General features: G+C 55.5%; 1 protein-coding gene across 3 annotated transcripts in view; it reads right to left on the bottom strand.

The window, feature by feature from the left end:
• CELSR1 (cadherin EGF LAG seven-pass G-type receptor 1) overlaps positions 1 to 25124 on the bottom strand; it is a 150946-nt gene that overhangs the window by 87440 nt on the left and 38382 nt on the right. For all 3 annotated transcript variants that reach the window (XM_059937181.1, XM_059937180.1, XM_059937182.1), the window contains exon 2: positions 7912 to 8550. In XM_059937181.1, coding sequence (XP_059793164.1) covers positions 7912 to 8550 — 639 coding nt within the window. The remainder of the gene's footprint in view (positions 1 to 7911; positions 8551 to 25124) is intronic.

Consider the following 25124-nt stretch of genomic DNA (forward strand, 5'->3'; position numbering starts at 1 on the left):
ACGTGCATTCTGCATTCGCCGCTTGGACTCAGGACAGCTGCGTTGCCCTGGTTAACACACCCTCCCTCCTCCAGCTGCGTCCGGCGACCCCAGCAGAGAAGTCTCACCCCGTTACCCCAGCCCTGCAGGCACTGGGAGCACGACAAGAGACATCTGTCTGTCCACATCAGGAAAAGGGCTCAGGACGGGCGATGGGCAACAGCGTGAGCGGAGACCACTCTCCCTGGGGAAGTCGGGGGTGGCCACTCACGGGTCAAGGGCTCAAACTGGACTCCCAGTAACTCCCGGTGGCCCTTGGTCCACGTGGTGCCTCCAGAGAAACAGCGGGGACGGACCCCAGTGCCGATGGCGAAGGCCTCGCTTATGCATCCCTCCACAAATACTGACTGAGCATCAAGGGGGTGCCGGGCGCCGGTGGGAGAATACGGAGCCCTGAAGCCATCCACATCCTACTGCCTGGAGCCTGAGGCCATGTGACCTCACACCACAGAAGGGACTTGGCAGGTGTGGTTCAGGTAGGGATCTTGAGACTTGAGACAGGGAAGTTACCCTGGATTCCTGGGGGCCCGGGGTAATGGCCAGGGTCCTCGTGGGGGACGGGGGTCAGCAGAGAAGCTGTGATGACAGAGGCAGAGGCTGGCGTGGGGTGAGGAAGGGCCGCCAGCCAAGGGATGCAGGCAGCCTCTAGAAGCTGGAAAAGGAGGGATTCTCCCCCGGCGCCTCCAGAAGGAACTCCGCGAGAATAAATCTGTGCTGCTTAAGCCACTCGTCTGTGGGACTTTGTCACAGCAGCTGCAGGACACGAGCTGAGGGGGGAGCAGGCAAGCCCAGTCCTTGCTCTCATGGAGCCTGCCTTCTGGCTCTTTCTGCAGAAGCAGCTGCTCTCCACATGCGCACACACCGCATACTCGCAGCCTGCATGGGGGAGACCCCCGGCAGGAACTGGCCACGGAGCCTCGTCTCCCCTCGGACAGCGGGTACGACGACCCAGGAAGGTTCTAACCGCACGTGGCATGTCCTCAGGCCACTCTGCTCACCGTGATCAGACACTTCAGCGTATACCCGTGTTCCTCACCGACCCACGCCCTGCGCCCAGCTCATCTGACCCACCTAGAAGCTGGCTGGGTGGACATGAGGAACGCTTGTTTTTAGATCTCTAAAAAGAAAACAAATCACAGAAGCCTATCAGAGCCTCTGACCCAGAGCCTCTGTGTCCTCTGGCCCAGCGGACGCTCGACAAGCAGGTCGACAAGAAGTGGCCACCACCACCAACCCCCAGAAGCCCTGAGGCCGGTGGAACTGTGTTCCCAGCAGCCAAATCATGTTCAAGTCCTAACCCCTGGTGCTTGTGAATTAACCTCACTTGGAAATAGGTTCTTGCAGATGTGATCAAGTTAAAATGAGATTATAATGGACTAGCGGGGGCCCTAGTCCAATGACTGGTGTCCTTTTAAAATGAGGGAAATTTGGACACAGAGACAGAACACACCGGGGGCAGGGGGTGCCATATGAGGACAGAGGCAGAGACTAAAGAGATGCAGCTACAAGCCAAGGACCACCCAGGACAACCAGAAGCTAAGAAGAGGCAGGAAGGACTCTCCCCTAGGGCCTCTGCAGGGAGCAAGTCCCCGCCGACACCTTGATTTCGGACTTCAGGCCTCCAGAGCTGTGAGAGAATAAATTTATGCTATTTTTTATTTTAATAAATTTATTTTATTTTTGGCTGCGTTGGGTCTTCGTTGCTGCGCGCGGGCTTTCTCTAGTTGTGGAGAGCGGGGGCTACTCTTCATTGCAGTGCGCGGGCTTCTCATTGCGGTGGCTTCTCTTGTTGCGGAGCACGGGCTCTAGGCGCGCAGGCTTCAATAGTTGTGGCACACAGGCTCAGTAGCTGTGGCTTGTGGGCTCTAGAGCGCAGGCTCAGTAGTTGTGGCGCAGGGGCTTAGTTGCTCTGCGGCATGTGGGATCTTCCTGGACCAGGGCTCGAACCCATGTCCCCTGCGTTGGCAGGCAGATTCTTAACCCCTGCGCCACCAGGGAAGTCCAATTTCTGTTATTTTAAGCCAGCCAGTGTGTGGTCCTTTGTGACAGTAGCCCCAGGAAGCTAACAGAAGCCCTGTTACCCCCGCCCCTGTCCCCAGCGGCCGTTTGGCTGTGCTCGGACACCCTGGCCAGACGAGGAGGATGATTACTCTGTCTGTCAAAACCCCAGCTTTGGGGGAAAGAATTCCATGGAAGAGAAAAGGAGATCCCTGGCTAAATCTATCCCCACCGCAATCTCTCTGTATATGATTTTAATGGAACACAAAGTCTTCCTGAAGTGCAATAATGCCCTAGCTTTACAATAATGTACTAGAGAAATGCTGGATATCCCCAACCTGGAACCAGTAGAAAGAACCCAACGTCAAAGACTGGAGAGGTGCTAAAGAGAGAGAAACTTGGAGTAATCCTGAGTATCTGAAAAGTACATTTTCCTAAGAAAGGATTCTGTTTCTGATTTATTTGAGATTTTAATTATAGGCCAGGTAACGATTTTCATTTTGAATGACAATTAACTCTCCGGTTTAAGGACTAAATTCAACTTGACGATGAACTCTTCCAAGTGGAGCTTTCTTTTAATCCAGTAAATTGCAGTAAGTGCAGCAAACTTATCTCTCTTGTGTTATGTGAATGTCACCCCACAGGAGGACGGCACGGCTCAGACGCACGAAGCATTTTTAGTCTAATATGGGGGTGCAGGGTCAGTGTACCCCAGGAGGATGGAGATACTATTACTCTGATGAGAGAATTCAAGATAAAACTCAGAGCTGGAGTAAGAATCGGAGAAGTGCCAGAATTGATTGAAATTCTTCCCCATGAACAGAAAAGATGATTCGATTTTTACATTAAAAGTTTCTCTTGGCCTTGAACCTACACAAAATATCCTGGCCCTGGGGACAGTCAGGGCCCCCAGCCCTGCTGAGGTCACCCCGGGGGACAGTCAGGGTCCCAGAAGCCCCCCTCACAGGCCAACTGGGACATCCCATCCTGGGGCTGTTAGCACAAAGCTCCAACCCAGCGTCACTGAGACTCTCCTAAGTGGCCCCTGACCCTCTGACCCCCAAACCAGGCTAAATCCAGCTGGGGCACACCCTTGACGACACAGGGTCCAGCAGCCTGGATGTCCGAAGCCCAGGGACAGCTGTGTGCTTCACGCACAGAGGCAGGACTGTTGGCTGGTATTTGCCGAAAACACCCTCTGAACCCAGACAAGCGGCCTGGGGTCTAAACACAGAGGCTCAGGAATAAACGGGACCCTCCCCTCTGTCCCCCCCGACACGCAGATGACCGAGAGGTCCTTGAAAGCCCTCCTTCCCGGGTGACATCAAAGCTGCCGCCTTCTCAGGAATGCACCCCTGGGCCGACGTGGCTGTGACATAAATCACTGCCCGCTGCTCTCACCCTGGGAGGATGTGTGTGAGGAAGGGGAAGGGATTCCAAGGCAGCCGTGGGCCGGGGCCGCGTGGGCACACGGCCGGGCAGTGACCCGAGTGGCCCTTGGTGGGCACACCCACCAGCAGGACAGGAAGGGACACAGCGGACGGAAGGGGGAGCCCCGTCCCCTCCAGCTCAGCCGCGGGGGCGGCAGAGGCTCCGCTCTGAGCACAGCACAGAATCCCAGAACTCCAGGATGTCTTCTGAGGCCTGCGAGGAGGAATGGCCCACTTAACCCCTGACCCCGTCGTCCCGCATGGGTATTTGTCACACGCCTACTGTATGCCCGGCACTGTGCTGATGGACAAAGATGCTGGACGCAGAGGGGAGGGGGCAGACAGCACCGAGCAGATCTGGACTCCAGCCACCGACCTCTGCTGTGGGGGAGGGGAGGGCAGAGGAACGGGGACACGGAGGTGACATTCGGGAAGACAAGGGAAAGCGCACTCGAGGGGCAGGGCCCCGGGGAGAGGAACTGGGCATGTTTCTGGAAGGCCAGCAAGGGGCAGTGGGGTGGGGCGGGGCCGGCCCCTGAGGCTCTGGAAGGAAATCCCCGGGGCCCCCCACCCGGCTCTGCATCTTGGTGTCCCTGAAATGGATGACAACTGTCCCTACCTCATGGGGTCGTGACAGGCACGGGGAAAGGACCTGGAGCAGAGCCAGGGTGGACACGTGCTCTCCGCCACGTCAGCGAGGAGTGATCAGACTTTAATTAGGGAGACGACGCATCAAGAGGCCACAGGACCCGGACGCAGAATCCCACCCTGAGGCTTGCCCTGGATGGGTTTGGTCCAGTGTCCTCCCGGGCGGGAGGAGTTTCCTGCCACCCCCTCGGGTAACGGGGTGACCGCGAGTGAAACCCTCTCCCTGGGGCCACTGCTCAGCGACACTGCTCCTTCTTACGCATCACACTTCACTCGGAACCCTGCACGCGGAAGGCGCTTCTTAATAGATGCCGTGAAGTCAAGGAAGCAAGAGAAAGGACCCAGTAATAAACAGGCAAACCAGGCCATTCCGCCCTCGAGGAATCCACAGGGCGGACAAGCCTGAGCTCAGAAGCCAGAGCACCGAGTTCGAATCCCGACTCACCCCTCGCCCGGGTCTGGAGCAGGGCTCCTCCACCTCCACCGCAGACACGAGGACCATTCTCCGTGGGGGGCGTCCTGTACCCTTGGAGGACGCAAGGCAGCACCCCTGGCCTCCCGCCACGAGCACCCCACCCCCAGCTGAGACAACCAAAACCATCTTTGGATACTGTCGTGTGTCCCCCGGGGGCAGAATCACCCCCGCTGAGAACCTCTGGGCTAGAAACTTTAATGCCCCGTACCACAGTCTCTCCATTTATGAAATGGGGACGTACAGCTGCCAGGAGGATTGGGGTAGCAGTGTAGAATCATCTGGAACAGTACAGCACGTTAAGTGCCCAATAAGTACTATCTGCAGGTCGCTGCTGTCCTGAGGGTCCTGGAAATAAGTGGATCACACCCAAAATGAGAGCAGAGCAACTAACGCATAAACAAGGCACCAAGGAAGTTTCCGAGAAGATCGACGGTCACTGTCCAAGGAAGTTGGGAAAACTTCCAGAACCTTCCGACAGCAGGGACAGCGCTGGGCTGGGGGTCCTGAGGGAGGCAAGGACAGAGGGACGGCCGGTGCGGGGGTGGGGAGATGGGAGGAACGGGCTACGTCCTTGGGGAGCTTAACCAAAAGCAAAGCCAAAACCAAAGCTACGCTGTTCACAGGCTGGAAGACAGAGGGGCCGGAACCAAGGAACCCGGCGCGCATGCTTGTCCCACATGACAGTTGCTGAGCTGCGCCTCGATGCCTCCAGTCCTTCTGTCCCCGTTCCCTTCAGAGTGGGGTCCCCTGCAGACCCCCGCCAGGCCCCCATGCAGAGCCCTGAGAAGGGGAGATGCCTTCTCCCTACAAGGACGGGGAGTCCTCTTCCCTGGGGCCTCGGAGCTTCCCTGAGGCCAAAGTGGACTGAAGAAACACAGGGGAGCTGTCGGGGTATTTTTCCAGCATCAAATTCATGAGCTTTTCCTGAAATTAACTGATACCTTCCTTCACCCAGCTCGTCTCCCGTCTGGCAACACAGGAAGCCAGGGTCCTCCGGCGGCCTTGGGCCCCTTCCAGCTTCCCGCCTGCCAGGCCCGAGCTCGCCTTACCAGGGAGCAAGTAATAAAACCCTGGCGACGACAGCACGGCTTTCACCGTGAATAAATGGGCTCAATTACCTGCACCAAGAGAGCAGGGCTTCAAAGGAAGAAAGGAAGAAAGAGAGGAAGGGGGACCGAGTAAAAATAATCAGTCTGAATGAGTCTTATCTCGGAGGGAAATACATATGATAATTTAGTACCAAAGACATTCAAATTAGTCCCCTGCCAATCAAGACATTTCAGTGGTGATGACACAGTGGGTCATTCCCAGGCATAATTTCTCTAGAAATGACTCTGGTGATGAAAACAAAATTTGAGAACTCTGGAAGTCCTTTCCACCCAATGGGTTGAGGCCTCTTTGGATGGGATCCAGGGTCCGCGGGTCCCTAGTGGCCTCTACTTATCCTGCCCAGACGTGGCCCCAAGCTCACATCCGGGACTTCTGGAAGCCAGGACTGCTGCTGCAGCCACGAGACAAGCTGGTGTCCTCGACCGAGGCAGACCCCACCCTTCAGACCCATCTTCAAGATGAAATCACCAGATTCTGGGGGTGCTTAGGGGTGTCCCCCACCAGGTCCCCACCACTACATGTCTCCACCAGGGAGAGGGCCGGTCACCTTGGGTGGCCCACCTGATTGGGCAGGGGTAGGTCTGCTGCGTACACTGGCCGGGCATACAGCAGGCACTCAACTAATACTCGTGGAGCGAGTGAATGACTGCTCACTGGCTGACTCCCTGGAGGGCACCAGGCTCTCTCCCGGGGCTACGGCTTCCCCACTTGAAGCAGGAGTCACCCGCAGAAGCACTCCCCATCCAGGCCACGTGGCAAGAAGGGGGGGACAGGGACACCGGCCCCTCCACTGTGCCGCGGCTGGCACACCCGGTCAGGCACTTCAGAAGAGGCCGAGATGCCACCTCAACGCCGTGCAGAGGGAAGGGGAGGGGGGGAGGACCCCCACCTGCGTGGCACGGCTCTTCGGCACAACCAGAGCCCCCTGACAACTCAGGCGTGGGCTCGGGGGCTGGAGTCTCCTTTGCCTTCCTTCCCCGCTCACCACCAAGCTCCAGCGTAGCCAGGAATTTAGGGTTAACACTCGAGAGACCGCGGGGAAGAGATCTCGAGAGCCGGACAGGACGGATGGACAGGCAGACAGACACAGACGGGCAAGGGGAGGGGAGACACAGGCAGGCGATCAAGCCTTTCTCGCCGCAGCGGTGCCAGCAGATTATAACCAGGCTGGTGCTCAGACGTGGCAAGCCGGGGCGCACACCCATCTCCCCAGGCTGCCCAACGCCCCCTCTTCTGGCTGGGGCTCCTCCTCTTCAGATGCAAAGCACCACACGGCCGCCTCCCTCTCTCTGTGCTCCCACCCCAGGCTTACTCCCTTCCTGCTCGATGAATACCTGTTAATACTGTAAGCCCCGTCCTAAGCTCCATCAGTTGTGCTGCGTCCCACACGCACAGAAACCATTTCTCCACTGTCTACACCAAACACGTCAACCGAGGACACAGTCCGCGGAAGACTCTCAAAACCACCTCTGGGATGAATCAGGTCCCACCCAACCTCAGAGAACTTTCCAAAAAGACAGACGGTCACCATCTGCCACAGTACACTTGTTTGTCAAGTGAGCCGTCCTTCTATGTAACAGGCCATCGAAGACCAAAGCAAGAGCATATGTTTCTGTACTGCTCTCGGCGGGTTTTTTATTTTTAAAAACAACCATTGGCTGCCTTTAGAGCAATTCATCTTTGTGACAAATCAGGACGTCTCGAGGGAAGTGTATCTTCAAGGCAGAGAAGATGAGTAATTTCTACAGTGACAATGAGGCATGAAAAAACCAACGGTCTTTCCAGACCCAAGTGATCAGTGGCTCACAATTTCTATCCTAGTTATTACACTGTTTTCCAGTAACCAATTAAACTCGAAGTCCGGAATGAACTGCTTTAAATTTGAAGCCACTTATAAAAAACACATGTCATTACAGACACGCAGATTTTTTAGGTGGCTCTGGCACTATCATCCTCCTCCTACTGTCCTTATAAAGAGGGTGGCTTAAGTGGCACGGGGCCAGTAGAGACCTCGGGGCCGTGCTCAGCAAGCAGAGCCAACGCCCAGGCCCACGGTCCATCCTTTGACCCTGTCCCCGAGGAGGGAAGTGGACAGAGGAAACCACCCGACACCCTCCGACCTGCGGACTGGGAACCTCGTGTGAAGCAGAGGTGACCCGGGGCCTCCCCACCGCCTGTGCCACCCCGGGACCCGCGAAGGGTGACACTTACCTGTGAAGTCCTCCTGACACTCGCAGGTGTAGCCGCCCTCCCGGCTGCGACACCGGCCGTGGGCACCGCAGGGGCTGGAGTAGCACAGGTCAATCTCGGTCTCGCAATAGTCGCCGGTGAAGCCGGGTGGGCAGCGGCAGCGCAGCCCGTTGACGGGATGGATGGGCCGGAAGAGCACGGTTGGGGAGCTGATGAAGGGGGCCGAGCTGTCGAACTTGAGCACCGACACGCACTTCATGTAGTTCTCGCACGGCTCCCGCAGACAGATGTTGTCGTCGAAGGGCAGGACGCGCTGGGTGGACACGGCCGTCAGCAGCGTCCGGTTCAGGTAGATCTGCTCCTGTAGGTCCTCCGATGGGAAGAACTTGTCCCGGACGCCTCCGGGGAGCAAGGCCGAGAAGGTCACGTTCAGGATGTTGGAGCTGACGTCCGTGTCGTTCTGGATGTTGAAGACGAAGACGGCGTCCTTGGTGGTGGACAGCACCGTGGCCACCCCTTCCACGAAGCGGGACAGCAGTGGGGACAGGAACTTCTCCTGCGACATGTTCTCCAGGCGGACGGTGATGCTGTTGGTCAGCATGTCGTCCGTGATGACGGTGACCCGCAGGGTGCAGAGCGCCGCCACGCTGTGGATGCCGTCTGCGAGACACAAGGGGGTGTCACTCGGAGGCCTGCCTGCCCGGTCCCCACCCTGGCCCGACCGGGAACAACACCCCCGAGCCCCATGCCCTGCCCCGCCCCACCCACGACCACCACCGTGACCCCACGTCCCAGACCCACTTCCCCTCCTTCCACACTCGGCTCCCATCATGCCCGTCAAGCTCAGAAGCCCCCAGTAGAACCCCCCAACTGCTCATCAGGGCGTCTCAACAACCACCACGATCCAGCCCCCCAGCCTCACACACTTTGCTCCAGACACGTGGGGACGCAGAGCCCCTGTTTTACCTCCTCTGCACCTGTTCCAGCCACTAGGTGACCCTGCCCATCCCCCAGCCCAGCTCAGACCCCACAGTGTCCAGCGCAGTCCAGCCCAGGTACGGCCTTGTCTTGTGCAATGCTGGCGGCTTCTCTGCTCTTAGCTGTGACCTACTCATCTCCAGGCGCCCAGCACACAGGAGAGGACAGCACGTGCTGCTTCAGAAAGACGCACAAGAGGATGGTGCATCTCAGCCAACACAGGTGACCCGCTCATGAAACGCGGCACTTAGGACTTGGGGACTGGAAAGGGTGGGGTATTTGGGTTATCAGGTTGAGCAGACCATAGGTTCCGCGCCCAGAACCAGAGGAACTGACCAGGGGCCGCCACAGGGGCTCTGCTCACGATGGCCACGGGGCTGCATCATCACCTCCAGGGCAGCCCTGATAGATGCAGCCACGCTGCCCAGAGAGGGCCTGCACCTGCCTCCCAGTGCCCGCCCCCCAAACGTGCTCTGGGACCCGAGCAAAGCCTGGCAAAGTTCACATCCTTCTGGCTCAGCTCAGGTCCGTGTCCCTGCAGCCCTGACGGATCCCCCCTCGAGCACACCCACCCCAGTTTCCATGAGGCATCTGGGCAAGCCTGTGAGCCCCCGGCGGGTCCCATCCCTCTCGAAGCTGAAGCCTGGCGGTGCCCACCCGAAAGGCAGGCTTACTTCCGGCTTATTTCCGGGAAGCTGCAGGAAAGTCTTAGGACCCCTGAGAGGATGCAGTCAGGTGACAAAACTTGGAGGCCATCTTGTCACTCTGGACCCAGCATAGTCCCCACTAAGGCACAAGCTTGCAGGGAGCCCTTAGGACGACGGGGAGCGGAAGCACAGAAGCTTCTGCGCCTGGGACTGTTTGCCTCAGACACTCAGGAGCCACAAGCCCCTTTTGGCGGGGGACACCGTGCGTCACAAAACTTGTCCAGACAACGGAGAAACGTAACTGCTCCACAAGTCACAACACATTCAGGGGCAAACCTGAGATTCCGAGAGATTCTGAGAGAACCAGCATCACCCCATTTGACAGGTGACCAAAACTGAGACCCTGGGAAGTCAAGTTTCACACCCACGAACACATGCTTGGTGGAGGGGGGCCCTGGCTTCCCCCCAGTAATGACAACCATCGCCTAGTAGCTCAGGCACCGAGCACTCCATCTGGTCCTCACGATAACCTGGCAAGGCCGTATTTTTTTTTTTTTGGCTGCACGGCTTGCAGGATCTTAGCTCCCCGACCAGGGATTGAACCCAGGCCCCCGGCAGTGAAAGCACGGAGTCCTAACCACTGGACCACCAGGGAATTCCCTGGAAGGACCAAATCTGAAAGAGGAAATAACATTTGTATGACCTCGTTGTGGGGAGGGCACCCCAAAGGCTGGTGTAAAACCCAAATGCCGGCGAGGTAAGGGCTCAGCTCTGTGTGCAGCTTCCGTGAAGCAGAAGGTGGATGCTGGGACCGTATCTGCTGCTCATATACAAAGGGCCGTTACTCAGCCATAAAAGGGAATGAAATTGGGTCATCTGTAGAGACGTGGAAGGACCTAGAGACTGTCATACAGAGTGAAGTAAGTCAGAAAGAGAAAAACAAATATCGTATATTAATGCATATATGTGGAATCTAGAAAAATGGTACAGAGGAAGCTATTTGCAGGGCAGAAATAGAGACATAGATGTAGAGAACAAACGTATGGACACCAGGGGGGGAAAGTGGGGGGTGGGAGAACTGGGAGATTGGAATTGACATGTATACACCAATATGTATATAATAATAACTAATAAGAACCTGTTGTATAAATAAATAAAATAAAATTCAAAACAAAACAAAACAAAACAAAGAGCCAGTGGCTAGAATAAGTAATGAGGAAAAGAAATTAAGGCAAAAGATGGCACAGCCCATACGGCAGGAAGCCTCAGAGATGGCACCACCCTCCTCCCCTCCCCCACACGCCGGCTACACCCAGGCAACAGGGCACATTTATTCACACTGTGGTCACAGCAGTCGTCCTAAAACATTGGGATGTCCTAAAACGTCCTAAAACACTGTGGCCACAGCACTCATCCTAAAACATCACACCATTCCCTTGGGGCCCCCAATGGCACCCAGGATAAAACCCATACTGCCTACCCCATCTTATGGTCCTATGTGGTCCGTCCCCGTCACCCTCCCTTGTCTTAGAGACACCTCCCTGCCTCAGGGCCTTTGCACACTTCATCTTCCGCCTGGAACACCGTCCTCCTTGTCACCGGTAGCTGCTCCTGGGGCCACCCGGGTGTCAGCTGCACGTCCCTCATCAGAGGGGCCCTCTGCATCCCCCATGCTCTGCCACATCCTCACTTTAACTCCCTCACAGGAGCGGCCGCAAGCTGCTTTTATTTGTTCATATCTGTCTCTCCCCGCAGTGAACCCAGGAGGACCAAGAACTTGTAGGTCTTGTTCCTGCTGTGCCCGTCACTTCTAGAACAGTCCCTGGCACTCAGAAGCTCCTGGATAAACATTCAGGGAAAGAAGGGAGGGAGGGCAGAGTCCCTCTTCCAGTGGCATCTCTTTAACCCCAAGATTGACATTGGCACAAACAGCATCAGAGACTCCATTTTTCCATCTAAGCTATTTTTCTGTGGGTGTTTCTTTTCTCTTATTTTTCGCAAAGGCCCATTACAATAATATAGGATATAGGATACTGTTTGTTTCCTGGTGGCAGTTGTTATGAAACATCCTTTAATCTTAAACCACACACAAATTTGCTCTGGTCCAAGATTCGAGGGTCATGCTGATTTTAAGCTCAAAGTTCAGGCCGTCTGGGCATGCTCCAGGCTATTCTGCCCTCTCCCTCCCCGGGGATGGGCAGGGAGCCCAGGAAGGCACAGCACGGAGGAATGCCCAGGAACCAGGGGCCACGTAATGACCAGAAAATAGCATTAAATATTAACTCACGTCAAACGTGCTGGAAAATAAAATACGCACCTTACTGTTAATTTTACAATTAATTTCTTTCAAGACCATGGACCGTCCTGGACTACCAGGTCCTGGAGACAATGAATACGCTCTGCGCTTAACTCATCTGGGTTGCATTTCTGATTCGCCACGAGCACGAATGCGACTGCCCATCAACAGGGAGCCACTGAAATAAAGGACGGCTGTTCTCACCCTGCAGCTCGGCTCAACAAAACCCACTAGGTGACACTCGCCTCCACTGGTGTCAGGGCAGATCCAGACAACATGATGTTACAAGGGAAAAGTAAGTCACTTTTCACACGAAACAAAAAAATATGTTTGCACACAAATCCAGAGAGCCGTCGGCAGGGACAGCAAAAACTTCAGTGCTGACGGTGATTCTATGTGGGTCGCTGACTTTGCTTTTAAATAAACTTTTTATTTTGGAGCAGTTCTAGATGAACAGAAAAATTGCGAAGACAGTGCAGAGAGGTCCCGTATACCCAGCACCCAGGTTCCCCTGCAATTAATACTATTGTGACGTCAGTGTGAGGTATTTGTTAGAACGAATGAGGCAATACGGACACATTATTAACTGAAGTCCATACACCACTCATATTTCCTTGGTTTCACCTACTGTCCTTTCTCTGTCCCAGGACCCCACAGGACATGAGTCGTCCTGTCTCCTTGCTCCTCCGGCTGTGACGGACTTTCTCAGACTTTCCTTGTTTCTGATGACCCTGACCGTTTGGAGAAGTACTGGTCAGGAATGTTGCTGACATTTAGGTGATTTTCGCTTTTTCCCCTACACTTTCTTGTATCGTTTTATTCTCCTGCCCGAGCATCCATTAGGTTTATCACTTAGAAGGCTGTTTTCATTTTGGAAAACATGGAGCTCACCCAGGGCTCCCCCCAACCTGTGCTGTAGGCACTTCGTCCGTGGCTGGAAACAACAGCGCTGGAACCAGCGCCTCCAAACCGGGTCAGCACAGTTTCCATGGCTTTCCCTAGGAAAGGTGAGTCCCCTCATGGTCCCTAAGTCACAGCGGGAAAGAGACAGAACAGATGGCAGGGCGGGGCTGTGGGGTGCCCACCGGCAGGTGCTTCCCGCAAAACCCCCAACGGTGCAGGCGAGGGGGGTTTCGCAGGTCTTCACGGAGGGTGGGGCCTGTCCATGCGTCCAGCTCTAGTCAGAGGACAGCCGTCGTCCACAATCTCATCCCTGTGGCCTGCTCAGCCCTGGGGGTCTCAGTGCCCAAGGAGCCGGTGGCCCACAAGGGGGCAGGGGACAGAGCCGAGTTTGCAAGAGGCAGGACAGGAGGACCCCAGGAGGCAGCGGGGAGGGCAGGGTCCACGGAGGAACGGACCTTGTCACACAGTGGCGTGCAACCATCTTCCCAGCACAAAATGCTTTTAAAAGCAGCAAGGACTGGCCAGTCGGTGGCGGGAGGCCGTGTCAGTCCCGGGGCTGCACCACAGCCTGAGGCTCACATAACTGATCCCCTCACAGCCTGGAGGCCAGGAGTCCAAGATCAAGTGTCAGCAGGGTTGGCTCCACATGGGGGCTCGGAGGGAGAATCCGTCCCGTGGCTCTGTCCCAGCATCTGGTGGCTGCTGGCAGTCATTGGTACCCCCAGCTGGCAGATGCCTCACTTCCGTCTCTGCCTCATCATCACGTGGCCTCACCCCATGTGAGTCTGTGTCCCGATTCCCTTCTAAAAAGGTCACCCGTCGCTGGATCAGGATCCACCTGAATCCAGGAGGTGTCAATGCTTAGCTTGATCACATCTGCTCAGATCCAACCTCCAAATAACACCTATGCTGAGGTTCCAGGGGGCCGCGAACTCGGGGGGACGCTACCCCACCCCGGACAGATGGGAATGTGGGTTGGGGAAGACAAGGCCACGGGGGCAGGGGAAGGTCCTCTGACACTGCCGCCTCTTGGACCCTTGGCGTAGGGCAGTGGGGGGTGGACGCGGGGGAAACGTCCATGGTGTAGACCTCGCTGACCCGGACGGTGCCCCACCACTGCCCGCAGCGGCTCTGCACCAACACCTTCCGCAGTGCCGCCCCTCCAGCCCTCGTCACAGCCCGCGAGGGACACCTCTGCTGGTCCTGCACAGATGAGGACACCAACGCACAAGGAAGTTGACCAGCAGGCCCGGCCGAGGTCACTCGGGCAGCAAGTGGCAGGCCCAGACCGACTGAGCCTGAGCCCCTCCAACGGTGGGCAGAGGGTCCAGAGGACTACGGTCCTGGCTCGGAGGGTCCACGTGGAAAGAGGCCGGTTTCTGACCCGTTATACACCTGCAGCCTTGGGCACAACGCAGTGAGGCAGGGCCACCAGCAGTTGGAGATGCAGCGGTGCCAGGAGGGACCAGCACCACACGCCAGCGTCTTGGTCACCCCTCTCCACACGCACCGTGGTCTAAGTTGGGGGGGCAACTCCATCTCCTACCGCCAACGCCCTGCCAGGCCTGGCTGGCACAGCCCGTGATGCCGCAGTAGGCCGGCTGCGGCCACATCCACTGGGCACTGTTTGCTGTCCGGCCGGTTTGACACAAAGGCTGCCCTCCTGCCCCCTCCCAGGCCTCACCAGGGGCAGGCAGTGCCTGCCGGGGGGGGGGACTTTGAAGTGGTTTCCTTTTGGGGCAGCAAAAGCTGAACCCAGAACCTGTGACTCAGGACAGGGGCTCCCTTCCCGGGAACAGGGTGATGGGGGTTCGGGGGACAGTAGGGCAAATGCTGGTGTCAGGCCTGGCGGGCACGCTGGCCTGAGAAGACGCTGCTTGTCCTGCCCCATCCAGGGAGGAGGGGCCTCAGGTCTGAAGGGGAGGGCCCCATTCAAGCACCAGCATCTCAGGCAAATCAGACGATGCACTTGCTCTCGACGCATCTACGGTCCCTCCTTCCCTGTCCCCACGCATGCCGGGCCCTCGCCGACCGAGGCAGCCCACACCTTGGGTTTCTCCTCCTTTGGAACCCATGTCCTTGCCCTGTCATTTCTACCATCGTCTCCCCTCAAACTGCTGGAGGCGCGGTCCTCACAGCCCTTCTCCTGCAGGCCCCAGGCAGCCCCCCAAAGCCCACCCCCACCCAGGAGCCTGGGCCTGGGGGACGCTCCCCGACACAGCGCTCAACCCCTAACTCCCATTTCAGGGGACGTTCACTCCCGAGCCTGGGCCCGCTGCACCGGGCCCGCCACCTTAATATCTGAGGCCCTCGGCCACTCTTCCTTCACCTGAAATGACCTCGAGCCCCCCACCCTGACTCCTCCCCCGGCCCCCTCCTCCAGCCGTGCCCTATCTTTGCATCCACGCCCCCCTCAGAGGAGGAGCCAGGCCTGGGATCCAGGCGTCAGTGGGGACCCCAACCTGCCTTGCGGGGGTGGCACCTGGGCCAGTCCCCTCAACCTGGCACCCGCTGGTCAACCAAGACAGCTCGCGGGGGACACTTCCCTGGCGGTCCCGTGGTTAAGACTCCGCGTTTCTAAAGCAGGGGGCGCAGGTTGAATCCCTGGTCGGGGAACTAAGATCCCTCATGCCATGCAGTGTGGCCAAAAACAAAAAGAGAGAAAGACAGCTCAGGGGGCTCAGGATCAGGCAGCATTTACAACCCACCTCTCCGGGGTGCCGGGCCTCGCCACCAGTCTACTCACTGCACACGATGCATCTAGTTTACATGTGAAAACGAACGTCCCAGACTATCCCAGGAGCTCTGAGGCACACGCATGGCTCTTTTAAACACCAAACGCTGGCTCCCTGCTGGAAGGGCGATGCCCCTCGCCAGGGGTGTCCCGTCCAGGACCCTCGTCTTCGCTGCCCCTCCTGAGAATCCCAGCGGCGGCAACAAGGGCGGAAGGAAGTGCCCTTCCTCCCTGCGTCCCCAGCGTCCACCCGCGCGGGTCCTCCTACTTCCGCTGTGACATCAAGAGGATGAAACGGGAGGCTGGGCCCACGTCCCCACACCCAGAGATGCACCCACGCACAGCAGCTTCAGGTAAGCCGTGTGCAGAGCACCCAGCCGCCCAGCTGCGCTCGACAGACGATCCGACCCACCACGTCGGGGGATCCGAGTGCCAGAAACATCTTCGGGAAGGACGAAAATGACGCGTTTCGTATATTTTTGTGACGGGGCCACGTCACGACCCCTCCCCAGTCCTGACCTCGTGCCCAGTCTCCCCCTTAACTTGGTCAGGGGCTCCTAGGAGCAAGCCCTGCTCGGTCCATCTGTAAGGGGGGCAGCAGCAAGGGCACCCCCGACGAGGATGCCAGGAAAACCCCCAAGACACTGGGCAGGAACAGCCGGCAAGCGCCCTCAAGCACTCGGAAAGCACTCAGTCAACTCTCCACGTGGCTACCATTCTTAGTAACCACCCCAAATAAAATATAACCAGGTGCAAGAGACTTGCCATAGCCGTGAGGAGCCAGGAGGGAAAGAACAAACCCCCTGTGAACGTGGGCCCAGGCCAGGCTGCAGGGTCCCCTCAAGTCATCCCAAAGCTGGGACATCACTGCTCCAATCAAATGGCAATGCACACACGGGCACCAGGAAGCCCACGCATGGGTAAAGGATGAGCAATTTGATGCTCGGCTTTAAAATATCTACGGCTTCAAATCCACAGCCATTGAAATTAAATATGTGATTTGATCTTGCCACATTATTCTGTTTCCAAGCATGCTTATGGACCCAGCATCCTTCCTCCCCTCCAAAATTATAAAATTCTAGCAATGACAAGAAATTATTCTCTCCCAAGATATGGAGAGAGGAGAAGAAGCTACATCTCCAGACCGTCAGGATCAAGTGAGTCAAATACTCACGAGACACATTAGGAAATGCCTGGCCTCAGGAAGCACGAGGACTGGGGAGACCTTACAAAGGAGGGGGATCCTGGCACCGGCTACGATGCGGACGAACCTCAGGACAGTGTGCTGAGCAAGAGAAGCCAGTCACAAAAAGACAGATACCGTGTGATCCCACAGAGATGGGGTGTCCAGAGTGGTCAGCTTCACAGAGACGGAGAGCAGACAGTGGGTGCCAGGGGCTGGGGGAGGGATATGGGGGGTTAGTGTTTAACAGGGACAGAGTCTCAGTTCTGCAAGATGAACAAGTCCAGGAGACGGACGGTGGTGATGGTCACACAACAGTGTGAACGGACTTAACGCCACGGACCTGTGCACCTAAAAACGGTTACATGGCAACTCTGACGTTATGTAAATTTTACTACAATTATAAATAAATAAAAACATGAGTACATAAATAAACATAAAGGGAGAATGAAGAAATGAGAAAACAAGCAGCCAAGATCCCTAAAGCTTCCTTCTCTTGTCACTCCCACTTTTATTATTTACTCTAAAATTGCCTGATAGAGGATAACATTGATTCAGCAATGCGCTCTCCTAATGTCATGTATGAAATAAAGCTCCTATCCCAAGGCCGAAGTTAGTATCTAATGCAGCATTCCACACCATTAAGTTGTTCCATGAGAAGCAGCTCGTCATGTCCATGCTGGATGGAACCTTCTGGAAGGCTGAAGTTGTACCAGGCCCCACTCCCAGCCGAGCGCTGGGAGCAGAACGGCCTTTGCCTTCAGAGCCGGGCGCCACCTTCTGACCCACGATGATGGTGAAAACTATGAGTTACTGCTTAGGGGGAGCTAGAGCCACCACCAGCTGTTTACACCATCAACTAAACACTGCGAAAGAAACCAGCACATGCCTGCAGTGAAAACACACCGGCCGCCGCCGGCTCCGATGGGATCACACCGAGAGTTTCACCAGGGACCTTTGTCGTTCCTGGTTTTTGTTTTATTTCAAGTACTGGCTGAACAATACGTAGGCATCGTTGGCCGAACAGGAACCCAGAAGTCTGATCTCACCACACCCCTTGTTGGGGACTCGTGGTGATCACCAGGCCTGACCCAGAGGCTGTGTTAGGGTTCGGAGGAGAAAAGCAGTGATGCAGGCAGGGGCTCTGGCATCAGGGTGGGCCCCCTCCACCGCGGGCGGCAGTGTGGACACTCAGGGGCTGGCGGGGGATAACCTGAGGCCTGGGGCCGGCCCAGGCGCTAGAGAATGCCAAGCAGCACCCCAATGCCAGTTAGTCACCCCTCCCCACCTCCAGCTGTCACAACCACAAACGTCTCCACACATTGTCAGGTGTCCGCCGGGGACACAATCGCAGCCAGGTGACAGCCCTGCTCTAGGAAACAACACAAAGGTTTCTGGACTCGTCCTCCGGCTTGAGACTCTTGGGGAGAACCAGGAGCCCGGGCAGCAGCGGGGCTCGGGGTTCCGCACCCCGTGGCTGCCACGCCGGCCCGGGGGCTCCACGCCTCCTGCAGTGCGGCTGGGGCTTCCCTCCGCCGTCGGGGCCAACGGGGAGCCCGTCCAGCCTCACTTTTCCCTGCCAGAGCCAGAAAGGCCACCCTTCTGCTCTGTCCTAGGAAAATGGGCAAAGTTCCCCGAGGCAAAGACTTAAGCCCAAAGTGGATTTAAAAGAACTAGCGATCGGCCTGCCCTGCCGGCATGATCACATGGCCCCAGGCACCTGCCGAGGGACACTCACATGTTCTCCGGCCCCGGGCAGGTCCAGGAGCGGCTGTCGGCCCAAGAGAGCTGTGGGCGGTAAAGACGCGATTTTTAACAAATGCACCAACTCAACCCAGCCTGTGGGCCGCTGAGCCCAGGGGCCCTGCTGGGTCCCCCAGGCCTCTTCAGTCACTGCAAGCAGCCCACAGCCAGCCCAGGGACACAGGAGGGCCAAGCACCAGTCTGGAACATTCCAGACTCTGGCTCCAAAAGTGCCATCTGCCACCCAGCTGGGCAGAGGCCACCAAGCTCCTGCAGCCGCTTGGATGGTCGGAGTGGCAGGTGACCCGGGTAAGGTGGTAAGTACACCCATGTGCCATTTCTCCTCCTTCTCTCCTCCGCTGGAGGGGGTCCTGCACATGCGCACCTGCAGGCACTGGTTCAAGAACGCTCCCTGGGCTTCGTTTAGTTCTGGAAGTTTCCAATTCTCCAACACTGCATATGGACTCTTGTTTGGCCTTGACCTCGTGCTCACCAACAGCGCCTCTGAAGTCCTGACTATCTCCAGGAACCACTGGTGACAGATGCCTCCCCCCGCCCCCCGCACAGTTCCTCTAGAACAGTGGCTGCTGGAGAAAACCCGCAATCTGGGCCTGGAAGTGTCGCCCGTCACCCGGCGGGGCAGACGCCATAGAGGCTCATCAACCAGAGGAGGCCCCGCCTTTGGGGAAACGCTTCCTCTGATGGCAGAGAAGAGAGTGAGAGAAAGAGGAGTGATGACGGACACCAGGTCACAGAGATGCCACGCTGCCAGCTCTGAAGGCGGGGGAAGGGGCCCCGAGCTGGGGGTGGAGGTGCCTCTAGCTGCTGGAGAAGCCCGGAAGCAGGGTCCCCCCGAGCCTCCAGAAAGGACCGCAGCCCTGCCACAGCGTGCTTGCATCCCGGAGAGACCGTGTTGGGCTTCCAACCTAGTGAATGGTGAGAGAGTAAATCTGGGTTCTCTCAAGCCACTGTGCTCGTGGTAATCTGTTACAGCAGCAACGGAAGACCTCATTCTGTGAGGTTACCATAACCTTGACACCAAAATGACACAAGGAGAGCACAAGGAAGAAAAAGTACAGGCCACATCACTCGTGAACATAAAGGCAACAATTCTTAAAAGAGGAAAACGAAAACTACATCTAATAATGTATAAAAAAAGACAATGTATCAAGACCAAATTGGATTTATCTCACGAATTTAACATTTGAAAATGTATTAACATAACACCACCCTTAAAAAAAAAAACGCATATTTGAACCTCAATAAATAGAGGAAGAGATTCAATAAAATTCCTCAATCACTCATAATAAAGATGCTTGGCAAACAATGTAGAGACAGGTCCTTCCTTAAAATGATGAAGGCATCTCTCAAAGTCCAACAGCAAACATCACACTGAACAGTGGTGCCCACTATGTCCTTTTCCAAGTTGTCCTGAAGGCCTAATCAGTGCAATGGGAACGAATGAATGGAAAAAGATATCATATCATTATTCATAGATCATATGACCAACAACATAGAAAAGTCCACAGGCTCTACAGGCAATTTGTCAGAATGCATCAGAGTGTTTAACAAGGTGGCTAAAAATCAAGACAGAAAAATCAAACACATTTCCTATACCAGTCTCGTAAAACGTAATTTTTAAAATCTCATTTACAGTAGAGCAAAAATATGCTGCGCTTAAGAACAAATCTAATAAAAGACATAGAAGCCCTTTATAAATAAAAAGATTAAATTAAAAAAACTATTATTGGCAGAAATGAAGACAATCCATCCATGTTCATTGATAGGAAGAGCCAGTGTGGAAAGGGTAGCAGTTCTCCTCAAACTGACTTAAAGATTCACTGCCATTCTTATCAAGATCCCTACAGGGTCCTTCATAGAACTGGCAAGACAGTCTCTAATCCACATGGAAGACAGGCCAGGCCAGGAAAAGGCAGGCACGCCCAAAAAACAGGGGAGCGGGACAGCTTGTAGGAGATGTGACTGCTCGTCGGAGTCTACAGAAACAAGAGGGGATTGACACGGAGCAACCTACAGACCCACGGGCAGGAGAGAGCCCAGAAACAGAGCCACGTGTACGTGAAAATGTGACACGTCACAGAGCTGGCTGCTGGGAGAGAGGAATATTCCATAAATGGGCCCGAGACCATCTGTACGGAGGACAAAATGACATTGGATCCCTACCTCACACTGAACACAAAAAGCAATTCCAGGGAATTAAGGACTTAAATGTGAAAGGCAAAACCTATTTTAGAAGAGACTGTACAGAACTACTGTTTATGATCTGAGGCAGGTAAGGATTTCCTAAGACATAAGACATGATCTTAAAGGGAAAAAATGTATAATCTTGACATTAACTAGAAGAACTTTACAAAGAACCTGATTTTACAAATTAATGACGAGACAAGCCACAAACTGGAACATATTTGGTCCTAAAACAAATAAAAAGATGCTCAACATCATTAGCAATCTGAGAAATGCAAATCGAAACCACAGTGAGATACCAATTTACACCCAACAGATTGGCAAAAGTTAAGAAACCAGACACCAGCAAGTGATGGCAAGCACGAGAGAGGAATGGTTTTTCGTTGCTGGTGGAAAGGTGAATTGGTCCAATCGCTCGGCAAAACCCTGGAGTCCCCTAGCCCTCCCGTGCCTGACAGCAACTCCCAGGGGAATCACCCCAGGGGAAGCCATGCCCTTGTGGGCCAGGAGGTGCACACAGGATATCCAAGCAGCAGAACAGATCAAGAGTGGAACGTTCACTGGATGAACTACCACGCAACAGTGAGAATGAACCAACTACAGCGTAGCACGCCAATGTGGGCGCTGAGTGGAAGGGGCAGGCCGTCAAGAAGACACGTCAAGGAAGACACACAGCCTGGTGCCAGGTATACGGACTCCAGACACAGACACAGCCCAACGAGACGGGTCCAGATCCTTTATCCGAAACCCTTGGGACCAGGCGGTTCTGCAATGCAGAATTTTTTGAATGCGGAAAGTTATAAACAGTGCCTATTCTATCTTATGTAACAGCAGACTCCGCCATCAAATGCATAATCCTCCTGCAGTAATGCGTGTGAATATTCACATGAACCAGGATAAAAACTGTCAACCATTTGGGACTTCCCTGGTGGTCCAGTGGTTAAAACTCTGCGCTTCCACTGCAAGGGGCGCGGGTTTGATCCCTGGTCGGGGAACTACAATCCCACTCACTGCGCAGCGCAGCCAGAAAAAAAAAAAAAAATGTCAACAATCTCATGTTGGTGTGGGTTACATTTTGCTGCCAAGTGAATTTTTGCAAAATTGACTGGTTTTCAGAGCTTTGGGGTTTTGGAAAAGCAGCTGAGGGCTACAGACCGACGTACTGACATCTAGGACCACATGCCATGGAGTCAAAACGAAAAGCGAGGCAGGAGAGGGAGGTGACACACAGAGGGCTTCGGGGACACGGAAGGGTCTACCACACACGTGTGTTCGTTACCGTCCTTTATCATTTCATACGTTTGAACTGTTTCAAAACAATAATAAAATCTCTGTAAGTGAAATGGGAGTGGGAGAGGGGGTGATTGAAAGGGGGAAAGAGGCAGGCCCAAGGTTTCTGGCTTGAATGGGGATCCTGTTCCCAGACAGGAAACTCGGGAGGAAGGTGAGGTTTTCTCTCTGTCTGGGGCGTGATGGGATTGAAGAACGTGTGGTTTAAAAAATGGCGAGGGGGCTTCCCTGGTGGCGCAGTGGTTAAGAATCTGCCTGCTAATGCAGGGGACACGGGTTCGAGCCCTGGTCTGGGAGGATCCCGCGTGCCGCGGAGCGGCTGGGCCCGTGAGCCACAACTGCTGAGCCTGCGCGTCTGGAGCCTGTGCCCCGCAGCGGGAGGGGCCGCGATAGTGAGAGGCCCGCGCACCGCGATGAAGAGCGGTCTCCGCACCGCGATGAAGAGTGGCCCCCGCTTGCCGCAACTGGAGAAAGCCCTCGCACGAACCGAAGACCCAACACAGCCAAAAATAAATAATAAAATAAAAATGGCGAGGGCTTCCCTGGTGGCGCAGTGGTTAGGAATCCGCCTGTCAATGCCGGGGACGTGGATTCGAGTCCTGGTCCGGGAAGATCCCACATGCCGCAGAGCAACTAAGCCTGTGCGCCACAACTACTGAGCCTGCGCTCTAGAGCCCGCGAGCCACAACTACTGAGCCCATGCGCCACAACTACTGAAGCCCGCACACCGCAAGGAAGAGTAGCCCCCGCTCATCACAACTAGAGAAAGCCCGCAAGCAGCAACGAAGACCCAACGCAGCCAAAAATAAATAAATTAATTAAAAATTAAAAAAAAAAATGGCAACAAATGCGCTGACATCCTCCCACCCACAGGTGAGACCGGTGTCCCTTTCCTCTGGAATCTGGGTGGGCCTGGGACGGCTTCAACCAACAGAAGAGAGAGGAATGTCACTGAGTGACCCCTGGGTCACAAAAAGCCCCACGTTCCACTCTGCCGAGACAATCCCCCTCTGCCACCCACCGCCGCTGTGACCCTGCGAAAGCTCCTCAGTTTCCTCACCAGTAAAGCCAAGATGGAGGGCTCTCCTGCCCCAAGAGGCCCATGAGGACTGCGGAGCCACACGAGCCTTTGTTCTCATGACCGATGATGTCCTTTGCTTCTCCCACGGCTCCGATTCTGCTACCCCAGTGACAAGGGACGTGGGACCCAGGGAGGCCCAGGACACCCAGCCTTCGGGGAAGAAGCCAGGCAGCCTCCAGTCATCTCTGCTGTTCTACACGAATGCTTTCCAGAGAGAAAATAATTATTAACTGCAGAGGCTTCATGAGGAGAGGGAGCTGCGAGGATCTCTAATACCAATAATTTGTACCTATTTAAGAGCAAATGCGCTACAACAAAGGCGGCTGCGAGCGACAGTATCAGACTGTTTCCTTTGCCGCCGGGTAAGAAAGCACAGTTGAGCACAGGGTGCGTGAAGCCAGACAAAAAGCAGGACTTTTCCCGCACCTGTGGCCCCCAGACCCGGCCTGGCTTCCTGACACACCTGTGGGCCCCCAGACCCTGCCTGGCTGAGCGGACACACCTGTGGCCCCCAGACCCAGCCCGGCTCTGACACACCTGTAGAGAGGACTCTCAGCCCAGAAACCCAGGGGAATAAGGCCAGAGAGAGGGTGCTGCAGTGATGGGGACCTGGGCAGGGTGTGGGCCATCCACACGGGCCCCTGCAGGGGGCAGGGCCGTCCCTCCAGCCCAGCCCACGGGAGCAGCTGCCGCCGGCTTAGCCTTCCTCAAGACCCCTCAAGACCCGGAGGGCAGAGCATGATTGGGGACTAGAGTGGTCACCCTCCTGGCCCCTACTGTCACCCCACTCAGGGACCCTGAAGTCCCTTGCAGAACAATTTCAGTGAAACCTCTTTTGAAACACAAATACCACGGGGAGGTTATATTAAGGCCCTGGCCCCTTGGTGGCTTAGCTCCTCACGTCAGAGAGCCCCGGACAGCCCGGGCTCCCCAGGGCAGGAGGCAGCTGCCCTCACACTTTGTGGCCGGCGGAGATACTGGAGAGACACTCACTGTGAGCAGAGATACTGGCGAGACACTCAACTGCGACCTCACCCACGTGCTACCGGGGGCGGCAAACACCCGGCCCGGCCCCGCATCAGCGGGGACAAACATCCACCGACAGTGCCAGATCATCTTTGCTACTTCCTGGGACCCTTCCCTCCAATTGAGTGAAGACCCCACGAATCCTCTTCTTTTTGGGAAGAGATCAAATATTGGCCCAGACGTCCACTAATTTACAACTTACATGGCACGCAACCGCTGAGAACAGAAAAGCAGGGCTTTTTTTTTTCCTGGTTAAATATTTGCTAAGAAAATTCCAATCCTAAATTTCAAGAGACTGATTTAGCATGACATTAGAAGGGTAAGACATAGTCGTTTTAGATTATTAACCAGAAACTCTTGTGGAAGAAGCACGAGAGAAAACTCACAGAGTCCTCCCAGTGAAAACATATATCTTTTAGCAAACAGAGAAAATGTATACTTTAGCATCCTTTCTTCTCTTGTCTTTATTACATCTTAAATGTCTTTCTGGTGCTGAGTCTTGTAATTTACTTTACTTTCAGGCCTCTTTCCTCTCCATCCAGAGGGTGAAATCAGTTTCCAGTATTCAAAGGGTGGAACCAAATCTCTGCCTGCCTTCCTCATATTTGCTGTGTGGTTCTCCTTCTGCGGCCTTTGTTTGCAGCCGCCTTACTGCTTTTCCCGGAAATTAATGAGCTGAGTGCCTATTCTGAAATCAGAGGCAAGAAGATTCGAGACTCAAAACTCCACTTGGATGGGACGGCCCGTGTGCGGGCTCCGCGCAGACGCAGGGATGCAGTTTCTGTCTGGGCGCTCATCAGGGAGCCTGGGAGGAAGGACGTGTCCAGTGAGGCTGAAAGTGACACCTGGCCGCTGACACCTCCCCGTTCACCACACACCCAGTGTCTGAGTGTCTCCCAGCCGCCGGGGAGGGAAGCTGCAGCTCCTGGACCCTTGCACCCAGGTGTGTGCTGTCTGCGTGGAATCCGGTCAGGGACACTCAGCCCCACAGTCCGGGGAATGGGCCGGAGCGGGAGGGTGTGGGGGCCGCTCACGGACAGATGGGGGATGTGGAAGGTGTTCTGCTCTTGGGAACCCTGGTGGGTTTGACCGTCGTGATGATGCACTCCGTGGCCCACTCTGTTTTGCTCGTAAGATGCTCTCATGTT

The sequence above is a fragment of the Balaenoptera ricei genome, chromosome 10 (genome assembly GCF_028023285.1).
Source record: "Balaenoptera ricei isolate mBalRic1 chromosome 10, mBalRic1.hap2, whole genome shotgun sequence".
NCBI lineage: Eukaryota > Metazoa > Chordata > Mammalia > Artiodactyla > Balaenopteridae > Balaenoptera > Balaenoptera ricei.